Genomic DNA, 19,521 nt, shown 5'->3' on the forward strand with positions numbered 1-19,521 from the left:
ACATATTGTTTATAGATGTACATGTGAATTTTCAAAAATAATTTTTAAAAATCAAGGGAATAAAATCCATGGTAACAAGTGTTGGCTAGGATGTAGAGAAAAGGGAACTTCTATGTACTGTTGGTGAGAATGTAAATTGGTGTAGCCACTACAGAAAACTATATGGAGACTCCTAAAAATGAAAAATAGAACTACCATATGATCCAGCAATCCACTTATGGGTATTTAAACAAAAGAAAGAAAAACACCAAATCGAAAAATATATACACCCCCATGTTCATTGCAGCATTATTTACAATAGCCAAGATATAAAAGCAAGCTAAGTATTCATCCATAGATGAATAGATAAACAAGTTGTGGCATATATATAGTTAGATAGATATAGATATTCCTATAAATAGATACTCCTATATATAAGCTATTTCTACTTTATATATGTAGATATTCTTATTATATATATATTCCTATTATATATATTCCTATAATATATATATATTTCCCATATATATTTTATCATACGTATATGTATGTGTATATGTATATGTATATATACATATGAAATTTTGTCATTTCCAACACCATGGATGGACCTTGAGGGCATTATGCTAAGTGAAATAAGTCATACAGAAAGACAAATACTATATGATCTCTCACATATGCTGAATCTAAACAAAACAAAACAACGAGCTCATAGATACAAAGAACAGATTGGTGGTTGCCAGAGGCAGTGTGCAGAGTAGGCGAAATAAGTGAAGGGGGTCCAAAGGCACATAATTCCAGTTATAAAACAAATAAGCCATGTGGATGTAATATACAGCATGGTGACTATAGTTAGTAATACTCTATCACATATTTGAAAGTTGCTAAGAACGTGGATCATAAAAGTTCTCATCAGCCCTAGCTAGTTTGGCTCAGTGGATAGAGCATCAGCCTGTGGACTAAAGGGTTTGATTCCAGTCACAGGCACATGCCCAAGTTTCAGTCTCGCCCCCCAGGAGGGGGTGTGCAGGAAGCAGCCGATCAATGATTTTCTCTCATCATTGATGTTTTTATCTCTCCCTCCCTTTCCCTTCCTTTCTCAAATCAATAAAAATATATTTTAAAAAATAATTCTCATCACACACAAAAATTCTATACCTACGGTGATGGATGTTAACTGTACCTATTGTGGCGATCATTTCAAGAACAGTATATGCAAATATCGTCATTACGTTGGATACCTGAAACTAGTATAATGTGTATGTCAGTTACTCCTCAATTAAAGACAAAGAAGAGGAAGAGAGAGCTGTCTCTAAGCCAGTGGTTCTCAACCTTCCTAATGCCGTGACCCTTCAATACAGTTCCTCATGTTGTGGTGATCCCCAACCATAAAATTATTTTCGTTGCTACTTCATTACTGTAATGTTGCTACTGTTATGAATCATAATGTAAATATCTGATATGCAAGATGTATTTTCAGGGGTCACGGCCCACGGGTTGAGAACTGCTGCTAAGCACAGGCCCCGAGGAAAGGCCTGTGAGAACACAGTGACAGGTGGCTGTTCGTGAACCAGGAGTTGGGTTCTCACCACAACATGGCCATGTGGTGCCCTGACCTCAAACTACAGCCTCTAGAACCTTGAGGAAATACATTTCTATTATTTAAGCCAAACAATAAAAATAACGGTTTTTAAAAAACAAGGGAATAAAATTCATGTTAGGGGTTACCTCTACGTCGGGGAAGCTGGGAAATGGGATTGGAAAGGGGACTGTCTAGGGCGGGGGGAAAAAATGGACACATATGTAATACCCTTTGTAATACTTTAAGCAATAAAAAAAAAAAATAAATAAAAAAAAAAAAAAAAAAGAATCTCAGAAGAGATACAAAAGTGTTGCTTTTCAACCTAAGTGGTAGATGTTCAGGTATCCATTGAATTCTAAGTTGTGATGTGTGTCCCTTGCATTGTGAGAAATGTATCAAATAGTCATAATAAAAATAGTTTTTGAAGAGTAGAGGGAGAGAAAAAAAAGTGTTATTTTATCTCATTCCTAGCTGCACATAAGCACTAAATACATAAAAATATAAGTGCACTCCTAAATTCTTCATCTTTTAATCCTGAAAAGCAAAATTCTTTTCTCACTACTCCAAATCATAAGCTAGTTGTAATAAGAGGACCAGATAAAACATTCTGAAATAGACTTCCACGGAGGGACATTTGTCAAATATTTAAGCACCAACTCTTGGCTCCACATATCTCCTCAACAAGGACTAAATAAATGGACTTGAATCACCAGCTTTCAGGACAGTTCTTAAAACACAACAGGATGCTATTAAAGCAATTTAAATGAGACAATATTAATTACTATAGTACACAGTAGATTAGAAGTCACATGTTAATGTTTCAACATTTTAGTGCTAATGAATATTTAGCTGTGAAAAGCTCACAGCAAATGCTATCTGAAAGAGGAAACAAGGTTAAATATTCCTGTCTGTTGTAGAAGCAATGCTGGTTACACTGACATAGTTTATGTTTTCCAAGTTAACAGTCTTGATACCCATAGAGCTGTTTGCGATTATGTTCTGCTGAAGGAGTTTGAGACTAATTGAGTGAGTCGTTTGCAATGGCCCTTTGATGGATGGTGAGCACTGATCCGACCCGCTGGCCATTTTGTGTTGGTCACACAGCCATATAGACGACTTGGTCCCTCCGCGGAGACACGATGTGAGATTGCACCGTCTCCACCGCCGCAGGTGACTCGCGGAGGACCAAGTGGTCAGTGTGCAGCAAATGTCCGTGCTCCGCAAGAAAGGGAGCACGCGTGGCCTCAGCTTTGGGGTCGGGGGCTGCGTTCCAGCTCCCTGGGGTTCCTAATCTGATCTCTAAGCCATCCTGGTTGCCATAGCAACGGCAGCAAGAAGAAAGCAGGCATGTTTGTGGATGAAAAATTGTCTTCCTTCTTCCTAAATGAGGGAGACAAGTTACATATTGGTGATAGCAATCTATTCCACCAGCTCAGGGAACAAATTGAAGTCTAAACACTCAAAATGCCAGGAGGTTGGGAGTCAGACCAGATTTCCAGGAGCCGCTGTCCACTGTGAATAGAAGGGAGAGGGGGTTTTTGTTGGCACCCTGTGTCTCCCGGTGGGTTCTGTGAGTTAGAGACCCACCGCCTGCAGACCTGACAGGGTCTGCATCGCAAATCTGCTTTGCAGAGAATTCGGTAGTACTACACCCCCTTTGCACATCACCTTGCAGGCAGAAATGGTAAATGATTAAAAAGCTATTTCCAGCTGCTTTCAATACTGTTGCTTAAGAAAACATAGAGTCTTCACTTCTCGGATAAGATCTCGGAGCAGATGAATCTGCCATCCTGTCAGGGAACCTCTAACGCTAAGTCAAGAGTGGGCTTCCTCTGTAACCTTGGCGACCGCTTGCATTGCAGGCCTACTATGCGATCTTCCTGAACAAGGGCCGCCTGGAAGTGCATCTCTCCACGGGCGCGCGAATCATGAGGAAAATTGTTGTCAAACCGGAGCCGAGCCTGTTTCACGACGGGAGGGAGCACTCCGTTCACGTGGAGAGAGCCAGAGGGTAACAGCCGCCCTGAGAACCCCCTGCCGTCCTAACACGCACCCCTCTGCAGCCTGGCCCGGCCGGCCCCTGTGTGCACGGGCATGCGACGCATTGCCCCAAACTCTCCAGTAGCTTCATTTCTTCTTTACCTTTCCTGCTCAGAAACCTCATTTACCTTGGCCCTTAGGAGTTCTACTCTTCACATTTTTATTCTGCGCCATTCCCCTCTCCACCTTGGGAAAAAGCAAATGTATCTTCTGAAGCTGTAGATGAGACAAGCTCTCCCTCCCTCTGCACCTCTCAGCTATTCCCTTTTCGAATAAGGTATGCACACAGCCAACCGCGCAGAGCAGCTCGCCCGAGCCCGCAGCCTCCGGCAGCTGCTGTTTCATTCAGGTTCCAAAGCAGTGATGGCAGCTGCTTAGAAACCTGTCACCGATCCGGAACGTGCAGGGGCTGCAGGGCCTACTGAGCACTGCTATGTGCCTGCCTCACCCCTGTCCCCCTCCCGGGTGTGCGGGGTCCCTGCAGAGTGGCTTCCTGAGGGAGCAGCGTGGAGGGAGAGAAGGGAAAGGTGGCTGTCTTGCCATCATTGTGTGGAGGCTGGCTGCCTCTGTGGATTCCCCTGAGCCTTTGCTTCCCACCCTGAGTCAGGGAACTGGATACACATAATAATGCTGTAAGCTGAGCTCTCATTGCTTTGGAATTTCTTCATACTTTCTTTATTGGGAAAGTCAACCGTGTTTTCCACACAATTGTTATATGACAACCCGGAGTGGTAATTTCTTTAGGAGGACAGTTAGAGACAAAGAAAACAGAAGCCCGGAGACGTTAGACCTCCAAACCAGCGATCCGTGTATTAGATTGAAGACATGGAAAGAAGCAGAAATCAAATCTGAAACCCGAATACACGGAAAATACTGTTAAATGCGACAAAAGTATGAATCTGCAGCAGTAGTTAAAATAAGAGACTATTCTATAAAGACCTACATGTTCCAATTATCCTCTTCTGTGGATAACAGTTTGGATAAGTATTAACAATTTGTTATCTTTGCCCAACTTCTGTGGCTCAGTGGTTGAGCATCAACCCATGAACCATGAGGTCATGGTTAGATTCCTGATCCGGGCACATGCCTGGGTTGCGGGCTCAATCCCCAGTAGGGGGTATGCGGGAGGCAGCCGATCAATGATTCCCATCATTGACATTTCTATCTCTCTCCCCCTCTCCCTTCCTTTCTCTGAAATCAATAAAAACATTTTTTAAAGAATTTCTTATCTTCTAAGTAAATGATTCAGCTTTTCTTGGCTGACATTTTTGTTATTATATAGAGCCTTAGGTCGTGAGCTGAATTGATGCTAAGCATTCTTGCAGAGTGTCTACTGACTGAGATGTTTAGAAACCATGATTAAGACAAATGAGGGATCAATATTTGGACAGAGTAAGAACTTTTACTAATGTAATAGCCAGATATTGCAGTCATGGTCTCTGAGAAGAAATGCAGACTGAATTTCCTCATTTGGGAATGCTCTAAAGTACTAAGTTTCCATGTTTCCACAGCAGGTTTCAGGTTCTTTGCCAAATTGTAATCCTTCTTATTGTCAGAAGGACTTTTTAAAGGCTTTAACTTTAAATAATTCTAATAAGCAAACGCAGATTTCAGGAATATAGTTGACCCCAAATCATTCAAAATATCTTATTTTGTAGAGAAAGGATTCTGACAACCCCAAGTGCATCATGATGTTGCACTAAGGCAGCGGTTCTCAACCTGTGGGTCGCGACCCCTTTGGGGGTCGAACGACCCTTTCACAGGGGTCGCCTAAGACCATCGGAAAACACATATATAATTACATATTGTTTTTGTGATTAATCACTATGCTTTAATTATGTTCAATTTGTAACAATGAAAATACATTCTGCATATCAGATATTTACATTATGATTCATAACAGTAGCAAAATTACAGTTACGAAGTAGCAACGAAAATAATTTTATGGTTGGGGGTCACCACAACATGAGGAACTGTATTAAAGGGTCTCAGCATTAGGAAGGTTGAGAACCACTGCACTAAGGTGTCCTTTTAACAGGTGTTTCTTCAAGACGGGCATTTTATTATGCCAACCTCACAGCTGTTGGCCATCAATCCAACCTTTATTTGATTAAGCTGAGTGTATAGTACATCACTGAAAGTGGATCATTCAGTTAATTGGCCATATAAACAAACAGTTTTGCCATTTGCTGTTAATTAAAGGATATTGTATTGGACATATTAGTGCAGTCACTGAACTCATTGGCATAACAAGAACATATTTGCTATCCTAACATCTCATTCGGCACTCTAAGGTCAAAAACAATCATCACCTATCCAATAAGCAAGTGCTACAATTAACTGATTAACCAAAGATCCCTAATGATCCTAAGACCTTCACCTAAAAACATTTTTAATGCTTCATACCTATGCTACGGCATGTTCTGGGTCAAATACTAGACAAAGACTATGGCCTTTAATTGTTCTAAATGTATGTGAGATCTGTATTAATATCCTTTCATCATGGATGAGGAAATATTAACTTTCCCAAAATCACATAACTAGTAAATAACAGAGCTAGGAGATATATATATATAAAATCTGACTATATATATATATATATATATATATATATATATATATATATATATATATATATATATATATATATATGACTTTTAACACCTCCATCTGTGCTCACCAACTATTTATTCTTACCCCTTTTGTGGCCTCAGAGATTTGTTCAACTTCATGTTGATTATGATACTCTTATTATTTTGGAAATATTTGCTTTCTCCCAACACTTCTCAGACCATCAATGTCAATTACCAGTTCTTTTCCTAAAACCCCAGATCAGATGGTAATTTTAATATTGTCTCACAAAATTATTGGACTTTCACCATATTAAGAGGTAAACGTTTCAAGATTGCACTTGGCCTTTTCTCTCCCTCCCTGCCTGACTTTACCCCTCCACCCTTATTCTCTCTTCTTTTCCGTCCCTTCATCTCCAAGAATCTCATTTCAGTCAATTTGGTACCCAATTCCATGGTACTCCAGTGACCCCTGCTTCTACTGCTGCTTTGCCCTCTGACCCTTCTCCTGGAGTCCACTGAAATGGCCAGTGATTCTAACTGGAAAAAAAGTTAAACCCTAAGAGCCTGAAATAGATGCTTAGGCAAGTATTTCTCTTCTGTGAGTGCATTCTTTGGACAGGTATAGAATTAGGCTAAAGACCACCGGATCAGATATTTCAGGACTATGTTGGGTTTTCCAGAATAGGATCATCATTTGGACATGGCAACCCAGATATTTTTATCTTACCATCCAAAAGAAAAAAGCTTCAAATTTTATTTTTTATGCAAATTACAAATATTAGGGCATATTCTCTTAATACCTCCTTCTACATATGCAATCCAATTGGTGGTGGTTTGAAAAAAAAATCTTAGAGCAATATCCAAACAAACAAGAAATAAAAACTCCAGGTATCAACCATTGAAATTGTAAGAAAATACAGCTGACCTATCATAACACACTTTGTAATGTAATTTTTATTATATTGGGAGTTTTTTGCACATAGTAGGTCTTCAGTAAAGAGTTGTGGAATAGGTACTTGAAAAACAAGAAACATGTCAGAATCATAATGGATATGTTGATTAAGTCCTTCTTTGATCTAGATTTGATGCTCCTAGTGTAAATTCTAAGCAGGATTTAGCTATACAGTCTTCTAGCAATGCCCTTATTAACTAATACCACCTCAGTGCAATCCCTTAATTTATGTTTTCCACAGCTTGAACTGCATATTGGTATCTTCATTTTATAAATGAATGAAATGAGACTGAGCAAGATTAAATACCTGGCCCAAGTTCACACACTAATAATTCTATTCTGTTCCTTCTGAAAGCTCATGCCATTCTGCATCTCCACCCTGTGATCTAGTAAGAAGGGACTGTTATTATGGTCCTTGGGGCAGAACCAGACTAGAGAGTCTACATCAGAAAGAGAAGAGTCACTGGCTCTTTGAAAAGTCTAATCAATAGCAGCAATTTGCTTTCCCAGGACAATCTTTAATAGTGCTTAAATGCCTCATGAAAACTCATAGGAACAATGCTGTATCCTATTAGTAAGAGGACGCTTTTAGCAAAAGAACAGAAGGTATTTCAGAAAGGAGAGGGGAGGACTACTCAGTGAGTGGTTTTTTAAGTCTCATAAAACCATCAGCATTCTTAGCAATGAGGTTGAACCTCCTGAACTTTGCCAACACGCTCTTCCAGAGTTTTGTTTAAAAACAAAACAAAAAACACAAAACTATGTCATTTCCCCTTATTTTTCCTTTGAAGCTAAATTCGACTTGCCTCCTCTATACCCCCCCAAACAATGACATATTGAGCTACAACATAACCCATTTTCTTTCCAGTCTCTTACGTTTGAACTGTCCCAACAAGGAGCGATTTCATAGTGCCATTTCAGAGCATCTTTGCCCTGGCTTATTGTTTCTAATTCTGTATGTGGTTTTTACTCCTGATAAAATCAAGTGAGATGGTATTTTAGAACTGGGTTTTCTACCTAGGTACTTTGGTTTTCTCCCCAGATATGAAGTACGTTTTCAGCAATCTGTGTATGATCCTCGGGCTAGTGGCCCACACTGATGACTAATACCTCATGCTGACTGGGACTGAAGTTTAAAACCTGCTTCCAGAACAAAAGAAAAGCCCTGGCCATTGTGGCTCTGTTTGTTGAGCATCATCCCATGTACCAAAAGGTCCCCAGTTTGTGGGCACATGCCCAGGTTGCAGGCTTGATCCCCAGGAGGCAGCTGATAAATCAATGTTTCTCTCTCTCTCCTTCTCCCTTCCTCTCTCTCTTAAAAAAAAAAAAAAATAGAACAAAAGAGAAAATGCCTTTTGTCATTTTCATGATCAGAACTCTGTCTCCTTCTGATTCTTTGCCCCAGGATTCTAGGATGGTGAATAAGTAGCATGAGGTTCTCAATTAGTAGTGTGTGAGTTATCTCTAGTAAGCAAATTAGGGAAATTAATGAAACAGCCACTCGGGGGGAAAATCATTACAAGGAACAATTAGCTTGGTGTTCTTGCCTGCCTCTTCTATTCAAAACCCAGCAGCTACATTCTTTGTAAAATGTCCTGTAAGTGTCTGTTGTTGATTCCTGCAATCTAAGCTCTCAGGAGTACAGTTTGTCCCCTAGCAAGAAGATAACAGCTAGCACAAACCAAGAAATAGCCAAATGAAAAGTGACCCCGTGCTGTGCTGAACCCACCGAGCCTTATCAGATTAGACATTGCTACACGGTACAGAAGCTCACGTGTTGGGCTGTAGACCACTGTTGTCAATGCCACCAGAGGCTAATGTGGTAGCTACACCATTGCCTCCTTTAAGTAAACGCTCAGGGAGAGTTAACGAGGGAGGCAGATGGGTACAAGCCTGAGAAGCGGTATCATTTGTTCAATGTAGAATACCTAATCATCAAATCTGCACTCACTTGAAAGCTACAGGAGCGGGGGGTGAGGGTGGAGTGAAAGAGTTTGGTATTCAATTGTGTTGGACATTCTGTGTTTTATACTTGTTTATTTTAAATGTTTTACCAGCATCTTTACTGTTCAAGTTGATGAAGACAGAAGGCATATGCAGAACCTGACAGCAGACCAGGCTATTGAAGTTAAAAAGCTTTTCGTTGGTGGTGCTCCACCTGAATTTCAACCTTCTCCACTCAGAAATATTCCTCCTTTTGAAGGCTGTGTGTGGAACCTTGTTATTAACTCTGTGTAAGTGAATCTCCTTGCTACTATTTGTGTGTGTGTGTGTGTGTGTGTGTGTGTGTGTGTGTGTGTGTGTGTGAGAGAGAGAGAGAGAGAGAGAGAGAGAGAGAGAGAGAGAGAGAGAGAATCACAGTTGCATCCACATTGTCCAAAAACATGGGGTGAAGGAAATAGTGAAGGGTTTCAGGTTAGATTATAAAAATTGCACTGATGGCCAATAAAAGGGGGAGGGAGGACTTGATTAGATTATAAGGAAACAAGACCATGTAAAATAAGAAAATATTTAATTTTAATCCTGTTCCATTAGCCCCATGGACTTTGCACAGCCTGTATCCTTCAAAAATGCAGACATTGGCCGTTGTGCCCATCAGAAACCCCGAGAGGATGAAGACGGAGGGGTTCCAGCTGAAATAGTCATCCAGCCGGAGCCAGTCCCCACCCCGGCCTTCTCCACACGCACCCCTGCTGTGGCACATGTAAGTGTTTACAGCCCACTGATTCCTAATTCTTAGTCATTTTAAGCAGGAAGGTTATTCAGAATACTTACTATTCTTTATTGCCAGAATTAAAGGATGGGTAACCTGCCCATGAAAATCTATTTTCCTTATATATTCCTTGGATTACTTTTATTTCAACATCTGTCCTCCTTTCTTTTCCCTGTTTATAAAATGGCACATGTTTTCAGATGAAAAGTGAGAACGCATAGAAATGTCTTAGGATCAAGTATAAACTCCACTTATAATACCACCATACAGAGGCAAACCTATTTACATTTTATATAGTAGATCTCAATTTGGGACTATGTTTTTAAAAATTGGTAATACAGAATCAAAACTATCTATATAAGCATGTATATGTGTATGTGTCCATGCACATGCACACACACATACAGAGACACACGAAGTATTTCAGCGTATGGGAGGTGGAAGATCCTTGGTTAGAGCATGGGCTCCAGAGTCTGAAGGCCTGAGTTCAAATCCCAGCACTCTACCTACCATCTGTGTGAATTTGGGAAATCTACTTAGCCAGTCTCTTCCTCTGTTTTCTCATCTGTACAGTGAGGATATTATCAACACATACATCAAGGAGCTGTTATGCAGGTTTAAAAAGATAATGTTTGTTAAATGCCTAGCATATACTAAACACTTCATAAATGACACAATTACTATATAGCAATGATTATTATGGCTGCTTTTAAGTGCTTACTATGTGCCAGCAACTACCTAAACAATTTCCACTCAATAGTATATGTAATTTTCATAACAGAGCTGTATATATATATATACAGTCACATTTTCAGTTGTGTTGATAAGAACTAGTTAGCCTAAGTAACTCACCCACTCACTGACATAGCCAATAAATAGCAGGATAAGAATTTGCTCCAGTGGGTCTGACTCTAGAGCAGCAGTTCTCAACCTGTGGGTCGAGACCCCTTTGGTGGTCGAACGACCCTTTCACAGGGGTCGCCTAAGACCATCCTGCATATCAGGTATTTACATTATGATTCATAACATTAGCAGCATTACAGTTGTGAAGTAGCAACGAAAAATTTTATGGTTGGGTCACAACATGAGGAACTGTATTTAAAGGCCCAGAAGGTTGAGAACCACTGCTCTAGAGTCTGGCTCCTTATCACTGCAACACTCTATCTTTACCGTTGGTTTTACTACTTCCCCACTGTAGGCCACTTACAGTATTTCCAGTTTTTCACTATTAGAAGCCCTATTTCGTTGAACACTGTACAATAAACTCTCTTTCAGTGTTTTGATTATTTTTTTTTAAATAGAATCTTAGGCAGTGAATTATGAGGCCAAATGATGAATATGCCTAAGGCTCTCAACACATACATCTGAACTGCTTTTTCTAAAGGTTATACTAGTTTACATCCTCTCCATTACTGTGTCAGAGAGCGCGGATCTCACTACGCTCTGACAACACATGCATCATATCTGCAGTGCTTCCCAATGGCTGGGTTGAGCTTTAGCTGGAGTACAGATTTTGAAAACTCCTGCATGTTTTATTATCTTTCTTAGTTTCCATGAGGGAATAGGTAGGTCTGTAAAGAAGTGTGCTCTGTGTCTCTAGAAACACTGATTAAATGAGAAGCCAAATGATGATCTTTCAGGAAAACCAGTCATATACTCCAAGTATCATTTATCCTCTGTAAAATGTAGATAGTACACCTACCTTGCCTTCCACAAGGGGTTACCATAAGAATCAAACGAGATAATATATGTGGAAGTCCTTTGAAAATAAACAAACAAAATTGAAACAGACTCATAGAAACAGAGAACAGACTGATGTGTGCCAGAGGGGTGTTGGAGGACTGGGTGAAAACTGTGAAGGGATTAAGAAGTACAATTTGATACAAAATAGTCACAGGGATGTTAAGTACAGCATAGAGAATATCGTCTTTAATATTGTAATAACTAGATATGGTGCCAGGTGGGGACTAGAAATATCAGATGAACACTTTGTAAAGTATCTGGTTATCCAACCGCTATGCTAAACACCTGAAACTAATACAAAATAATATTGAATGTAAACTGTAATCTATATATATATAAGGCTAATATGCAAAGTGTCCCCTCGGGAGTTCGACCAGGAGACTGGGAGTTTGATCACTCACTATGACATGCGTTGACCACCAGGGGGTGGCGTGGAATGAAGGAAGGCCCCAGCCAGCAGCCAGAAGGCCCCGATCGGCCTGATCACTGGCCAGGTCTATAGACCCTACCCATGCATGAATTTTGTGCACTGGGCCTCTAGTTGAAAAAATAAGTTAAAGGTTTGACAGTTTATTTTATAACAAATATTTATGCAAAGGTGAATAAGATCTCATCATTGCTACCTCAAGAGAGGGGAAAAGAGAGAGAGGGAGAAGCTAAGAGCCAGAGACTGGAGAAAGAGATATTAACATAAATCACACAGTAAGCAAATATGTGTGGAGGTCAGTCAAGATCTGTGCTGAGTGTGAGCTGCAAACAGAGCCCACTGGCTTTCAAGATTGAACACTGGAAGCATGCCAGGAGACACCATTAAACTCCACCCAAACAAAATGGCTAGTGGTATTTGCAAGTGTGAAACAGGTCCATCAAATGCAAATTTAAATATGTCACCACACTCTTATATTTAAAATCTTGTAATTGAAACAATATAAAATTATGGTGACATACTTATGACATTATGTAAGAGAGGAAAACATTTTTAAGTCAGAGTTTATATTTAAGAATTTATTTAAGAATTAAGTCTTATGACTTCATTCCTTGCCGGGAGCGGGTCCATCCTTGCTGTTTCAAGGGACCTGGCATATATGGTATACTGTTCTTAATATGTTTGCTCACCTTCTTGGCACTATGTGTTTTAACCAAGGTCTCCTCTCTGAGAAAGGTTGTTTCCCCAGGTAGGGATTTTCCCCCGAAGTTAGGGAGGGAATAAAACCTCTTAACTAAGTGCCAGGCGGGTAATTAATCACTTTAACTATGAACAATCATGCTTAAGCTACATAATCTTTACTCCCTGGAATGGAGATAAGAAACACCCTAACCTTTGTAATAGAGATTGATAGGATTGAATCAACTGGTATAAATACAGATGTAATAAGACAGCAAGACACAGAACTTAGAATACAGAACCAAGAGAGACAGAACCTAGGCACAGAACCTACACAGAACGTTCTCTAGAGACAGAAGAACTTCGCTGGAGAGAACATGGCAAAATATCCTGGACAGAAACTGGCCTCAGAACCTAGAGACAGAACCTAGCAAGAGAACATGGCAAAAGATCCTGGACTGAACCTGACTATAGAACATGGCAAGAGAACCTGACTAGAACCTGGTGACTGAACCTGGCTGGAGAACCTGGACAGAACCTGGCTGGAGATACTAAGCAGAACTTCGCTGGAGATCCAGACCAGAACTTGGCTGGAGATCCTGGCTAGAGATCCTGGCTAGGCTGCTGATCAACTGAACGCTGTCTCTGTGTCTTTCCTTCTTCGCCGACTCCATCCACACCTTTGGGGACCCCTGGACCTGCTGGGGTGGGACCCCAGCAATTCCTGAAGTGGGAACTGCCTGTGTGTGAGTCTCCTGTTTGTTTTAGCACCGTAGGTAGGAAACATCTCCTAGCCTCAGTTCCTTCATTTTCTTCTTCTTTTTTAAATATATATTTTTATTGATTTCAGAGATGGGGGGAGGGGGAGATAGAGATAGAGACATCAATGATGAGAGAGGATCATTGATTGGCTGCCTCCTGCATGCCCCTACTAACAGCTGAGCCTACAACCTGGGCATGTGCCCTGACCAGGAATTGAACCATGACCTCCAGGTTCAAAGGTTGACGCTTAACCACTGAGCCACGCTGGTCGGGCCATTTTCTTCTTTTTACCATCACACATCTCCCACCAGCAACTTACAGCATGAGGGCAGTTCCTATACTACAGGGCAATTTAAGAATATCTTAAGAAATCCCTGCCTTGTGAAATAGATTATGTCAATCCTATTATGAACACATGTCAGAATACCATAGATGAGAGAGCATTTTACACGTATCATCTCATTTGATAGTGTGGTGGCATCTTCTCTTTATACTCTCTCTTATTCTTTAGCCCACTTAGTGCTGAAGGAAACATTTTTACATGTTGTTTCTGTGAATTTTTCTCATGGAGGATGGCAAAGGGTGGGGGTAAATAAGAGACTGGACATGTAGTATGACTGATTTTTGTTGAAATGTGACAAACTCTCTGCAAGTATATGCCTGCATGGCCTGCATGGCTTGGTATACAACAAGCTGACTGCATTTTTTCACTTGGTTTTTATTAGAAAATTGAACTTAGTTTAGAACATGAGCACTAATAGAGCCATGTTAAGTAGCCATCAAGAGTCCCTGTGCTCTTGAGGGCTCTTGAGAGTTGGAGGAAATAAGTGAGCAGAGAGGGAAAGAATAGAGCAAAGAAAGCTATTTCTCCAGCAGCTTTAATGCTACAGATTTAAAAGCTAAGTACAGTCCAGGTTGAAGGATAAATCAATTGGATACTGATATGTGTTTAAAGGGGAAATACACATTTTCCATACTGTAAGCAGTCTATTCAGGCATTAGTGTGTAAATGTCACTGCAAATGCCCAGTACTTACCAAAAGAGCTCATGTGCAGGGAGCTAACATATTCAGTTTCTCAATAAACAGCTTGAGTGGGGATCTTATATTGCAGAATGCTGAAGTCAGTGCTACAAAAAGTCTCTTCCCCTTAGAATTCATCTGTAAAAAAGACCGTCACAAAGAAACACCCAACTTCTCAGATGTGGTTTTAGCCTATATTTGCTAGAGGGATTATTGACTCGTAAAGACAAAAAAAAAAAGATGCCATTTTATGATCATTTGTCATTTGGTGCTTTCAAGAACAAAGGTGCCAGTTGTGATAAATGCAATTTAAATCTCTGCTCAGTACCAATCTAAACACAAGGAAGGCATATCCACCAGTCATATACTATCCTGAAGCCAAAACTCATTTCCAAATGTGAGCCCACAGCCAGCAGTTGGAATGACCACTGCTTTATCCTGACCCAAAGTTAAATGAGTGACAGAGGGAGGATGAAGGTATTCTCGCTCCGTTGCTAATCGGCTGCACTTTGACCTGGCCCACACGTGGCTTCCTTCATCACCCTCTCTGACCATGCCACTGCTCTACCCACACCGCCACATTAAGACTCCCCACCCCACTCTTGTCTGTCCACAACTCGTCACCTGCGCAGCAGAGACAAACAGGAAGCAGGCAGATCCTGTCCTCTCATAGCGCCTTTTTCCTCATGGACTCGTGGTACTTTAAAGAGTCTCCACTAGGTGGCAGGATGGTAACATGTTGAGATTGATGAGCCTCTCTTGACAGGGAAATTTTTTTATTATCATTATTGTTGTTCTAACACATTTCAGAGATCAGTGTTTCCCAAATAACACAGGTACAGTATCACATCCATAAAAATGATGCCTCTGCTCAAGCTCACATTGGCTTGGAGGAGGAAGAGTCATCATGCAATAACTATTCTTTAAAATTAGAAGACCCTCCTACCCCTCTTTCTTAGCCTAGATTTCTACGAGAAACAGGGTTGAAAATGTCCTTAATGACAAGGTCATTTTATGGTTGTGGAAACCACAGGCGCTTTCTGTTCCATCTCACAAGTTCCCCTTTAAAAGGTTAGAGAAAAAAAGACCCTTGAGAGTCAGGGTGAGCAGTTCCACCCTCTGAGGGGCCTGAGGGAGGAGGAGGATGCATCAGGCAGACTGACTGCTAGAAGCTTGCTGTCCCTGGTTTCAGATTCATCCCGGGAAAAGTGATGCAGAACATCCAGGCCCATCCACTTGTGGGAAAACATTACCAGATTAGAGATTGGAGGACTATCTTCCATTTAAACCTTAAAGTAGGTCCATATAAACCCTCTTAGATGGGCCCTTCTCAGTCCAATTTTATAAAGGAAGGTAATAGAAGTGTGATTAGAGCAATATCCATACTATCCATCCCATTGCAAACTGATGATAGTAAACATGCATATGGATGCCCTTAACAAACAATGAACATAACGGCTTTAGACTCTGAGGTTATCTAGTAGACTGATCTGTTCCTTACCACTCTCTGCTACAACGCTGGCCAATCTGAGGACACTGTGTTATTAGCCACTGCTTCCTTTGCTGCTCAAGGTCCGCCTGCTCAACAGTGAAGCAGGACCCCTCCAAGAGGCGTTCTTCCTAAGTTTCAAGCGGTGTGTCGTGCAATGCTTACAAAACCGCCATCCTTTTCTGGTCAAAGGTTTTCCTAAAATAGTGTCAGCACGTTCTTTTTTAATCTAGAAAATACGGTAGTATTGACAGAGAACTGCTTTCTGCCCAGCTCAGGATCAGTGTTGGACATGCCTGTCCGGTATACCAGCAAGCCAGGTTATCCTGGTGCCCTGGTCACAAGGACCTACACATATAAAGACAAAGCGTCTTCATGGTGAACAGCTGTGACCAATAAAATAGCTAATCTTTACGATCACCACTTTGATCATTTAAAAAATTATATGAGAAAGTTATTTTACTTATTTGTAGTAACTGGATGAGTGACCACAGTGGTTATAAGAACATGGAAATAACGTGTTGATGGTTTTCTTTTAGGCTGCACAGTGTTGGTCCCTAATTCGTCAGAATCCACTGACCGTTTTCATCCCTCAGTTTTCAGAGTAGAGATGTTTTAGTCACATTCTGCCCCTAATGGACCCCCAGCAGATAGGACGCTCCGAGATTTCTCAGGAGGACTGCAGGCTGCTTGTGTTTGTAGCGATGGTCCTCTGTACAGAAAATACCATGAGCGGATGAAAAATGATTCCAGTTCTACTAATAGCGTCACTGAAGCCTGAGACATTAAGCTACCAAAGCCTTGCTATTCATTTGGGCTCGCTCTGCCATCTGGGTAATAAGAAAGGTGCCACACGTTGATTCTGAGAGAGGCCATTCCGCTGCGTGAATAAACAGCGCTGTGCTGGTCTTCCCACTGGGTTTTTGCATATCTGTGTAAATGTCAGCCACAGCCTGCCCTTTGTCACTGAGCATCTCCTGGAAAGCAGGAAGGGAAACACTGCTTCCAGGAGGACCAGTTTTATAGCCTTCCAGAACACTTAACGCCTTTTCCCTGCTGTGGCAGAGTGCTCCGTTTGACCGAGCCCAAGAGCACAGAGAGCCAGGCTTTTCCTCACCGAGTAAAAATGTCCTGTGTGCGGATGCGTCGTCTCCGAGGCGCACTGCTGGGAAAGAACGCGCTGCGCCGGAGCCTGCCCTGGGCCCCGGAGAGCCTCCGCTGAGTCAGCGCTCACGGGGCCAGTGGCCCCTCCAGAGCTATTACGTGCCGATCTCAAGAGCAGATGTGTTGTTGAGCGAGTGCAGGTTGTTTATTTTCTCCGGGACTGCATGTCCTAAAACACTTCCTCAGCAGCCTGTGCATCGAGCTCGTTTGTGAAAACACAGAAGAGAAAGGAACGGTGGCTGGGTAATTTGAGGAGCCTTGATTAGCTATTGAGCTGAGGGTTACAACCGCCAGATATGGCCACCCTGCCCAGACTGGCTCTATCATTTGCAGGGAGCAGAGCAAAATGAAGATGAGGGCCCCTTGTTCAAAAATTATTAAGAATTTCAAGTTAGTGACGGCAGAGCATGGGACCCAGTGGCGTGTGGGTGCCAGCCCTCTGAAGCTGTCCCTGCACCCAGCTCTCCCTCATCAGCACCCCAGGAAGTTGATCTTTGAACAGTGGCAGTTGAAATGGTGTTTGGTGGGTTACATTTTTTAAAAAATTGCTGGGTTGCCTAGCAACTGCTTAAGGGCTGACACCATCTTGAAAGTCTAAATTCATGGAAACCTTCTAGTAGACCGGTAATTTTCAAGAAAAAGTAATGTGAGAGATAGATATGGGGAGGGCAAACAGACACATTTTTATGGCCAGCTTGTCATTTTCCTTGTTTGATCTTCTAAGAATAAAACTCTTTATTATTGAAAAGGGAGTTTCAGTTTTCTCAGAAATATAAACAATATTTTTCTTTAGAGGGTAATGAACACATGAATTAATCGTTGAATTTTTATTTGGCAATTCAAGGGTGCAATATAAGAAAATGGATTCCCATTCGCCGAACATTTAATAATAAGTACCTGCTATGAGGCAGAATACAGAGAGGAATGAGAGGCTGTTTTTATTCTTAAGGAACTTAAAAAGATTATGTGACAACATTAAACTAAAATATAAGAAACGATTAGCAGTATTACTTTTTTGAAGAACAGAGCCCATAATCTCCTCACTTCCTCTCTTGGTATTTTACAGGGTCCTTGTGTTGTAGAATCAGAACCAGCTCTTTTGATGGGGAGCAAGCAGTTTGGGCTCTCGAAAAACAGTCACATTGCAATTGCATTTGATGATACCAAAGTTAAAAACCGGTATGTATTATTCTGAGATATGAGGCAAGAAGCAATAAATGGAAGCACTGAGTATTTGCATTTACTCAGGTTTAATCCACTGCATTTAATTAATAAATGGGGTGATCTTGTTTTAAATTCACTGAGTACAGTAGAGAATAGAATTCTACTTGTCTGTGCCTGAGGAGCCAGTGTAGAAAATCAGCAGACCTGCAAAGTCCTCAGCTTGGGAACGGTTTAACTGTCCTGTATGAAAACTTACTCATGCTCAGACGCCACTCTGTCTTAGAATACGAAGGCTCTCGTTCTTCTGTTTGACTGCATGCCTCTATTTCACAGCCTCACCATTGAATTTGAAGTACGCACCGAGGCTGAATCAGGCTTGCTTTTCTACATGGCTCGGATCAACCATGCCGATTTTGCTACAGTCCAGCTGAGAAACGGATTTCCCTACTTCAGTTATGACTTAGGAAGTGGCGACACCAACACCATGATCCCCACCAAAATCAACGATGGCCAGTGGCATAAGGTAACAGTCCCAGGATTTTGGTAGTGCCCTGCAAGGTGGGTACTCGCAGGCAGCCTTTGGCATTCCCCTGGTGCCAGTACTTTTTGCCAGTGCAAACACTGACTTGGTGCTCCTGGAATGCGGCCAAAGCTAAAAATAAAGCAAGTGCTGTAGTCCACTGCCAGCTTGGAAATGTGATCCCACCTGGGTAGGTTTGTATTTGACCACTTACATGCCTCTTCACGGTGCTATGAGATCCCATTATTGCTATACAGCTGTGCCTCCCCAACATCTGCCCACAGACAAGGGCCAGGAAGTTGAAGACATTCTCACTGCTGGAAGTGGGAAGCCTGGGGCAATGAAGCATGTTAATCATAAAGCACTACGAATTCAATTAAAGGAATAATATTTATTTTGAGATTATATTTTTCTATTCTTAAGGCAGCAAAATGGCCTCTCTTTTATGAAATTATACTTGGCAAACTTAAAAGCTGGCAATACTAAAATGAGCCTTAAGACTTACCCTCCTATTCCACCCCATTCTGGTCTGTAAAAACCCAGAGTCTGGGAATCCGTTGTATCATGTTTAAAGGGCTCCAGGGTATCATTTCCACCGACAGTCATTTGGAACAACTTTTAAAACATTGGCCTTACACCCAGAAACTGGTACTATTATGGGCACAGAAGGCCCATTTGCCAGCTTACCTCTTTGGCATGACTACAAGTAGATAA

The 19,521-nt window shown here is 41.4% G+C and overlaps 1 protein-coding gene across 7 annotated transcripts in view; it reads left to right on the forward strand.

Annotated features, from left to right (window-relative positions):
* Positions 1-19,521, forward strand: part of LAMA2 (laminin subunit alpha 2) — a 480,022-nt gene that overhangs the window by 447,935 nt on the left and 12,566 nt on the right. For 6 of the 7 annotated variants that reach the window (XM_036316415.1, XM_036316414.1, XM_036316418.1 and 3 more), the window contains 5 exons: positions 3,424-3,572; positions 9,184-9,360; positions 9,662-9,830; positions 18,190-18,302; positions 18,621-18,810. In XM_036316415.1, coding sequence (XP_036172308.1) covers positions 3,424-3,572; positions 9,184-9,360; positions 9,662-9,830; positions 18,190-18,302; positions 18,621-18,810 — 798 coding nt within the window. Of the gene's footprint in view, positions 1-3,423; positions 3,573-9,183; positions 9,361-9,661; positions 9,831-18,189; positions 18,303-18,620; positions 18,811-19,521 lie in introns of those variants that run through there. The other variant, XM_036316421.1, reaches the window with a different exon arrangement.

The sequence above is a fragment of the Myotis myotis genome, unplaced genomic scaffold, assembly GCF_014108235.1.
Source record: "Myotis myotis isolate mMyoMyo1 unplaced genomic scaffold, mMyoMyo1.p scaffold_m19_p_7, whole genome shotgun sequence".
In the NCBI taxonomy this organism is placed as follows: Eukaryota; Metazoa; Chordata; class Mammalia; order Chiroptera; family Vespertilionidae; genus Myotis; species Myotis myotis.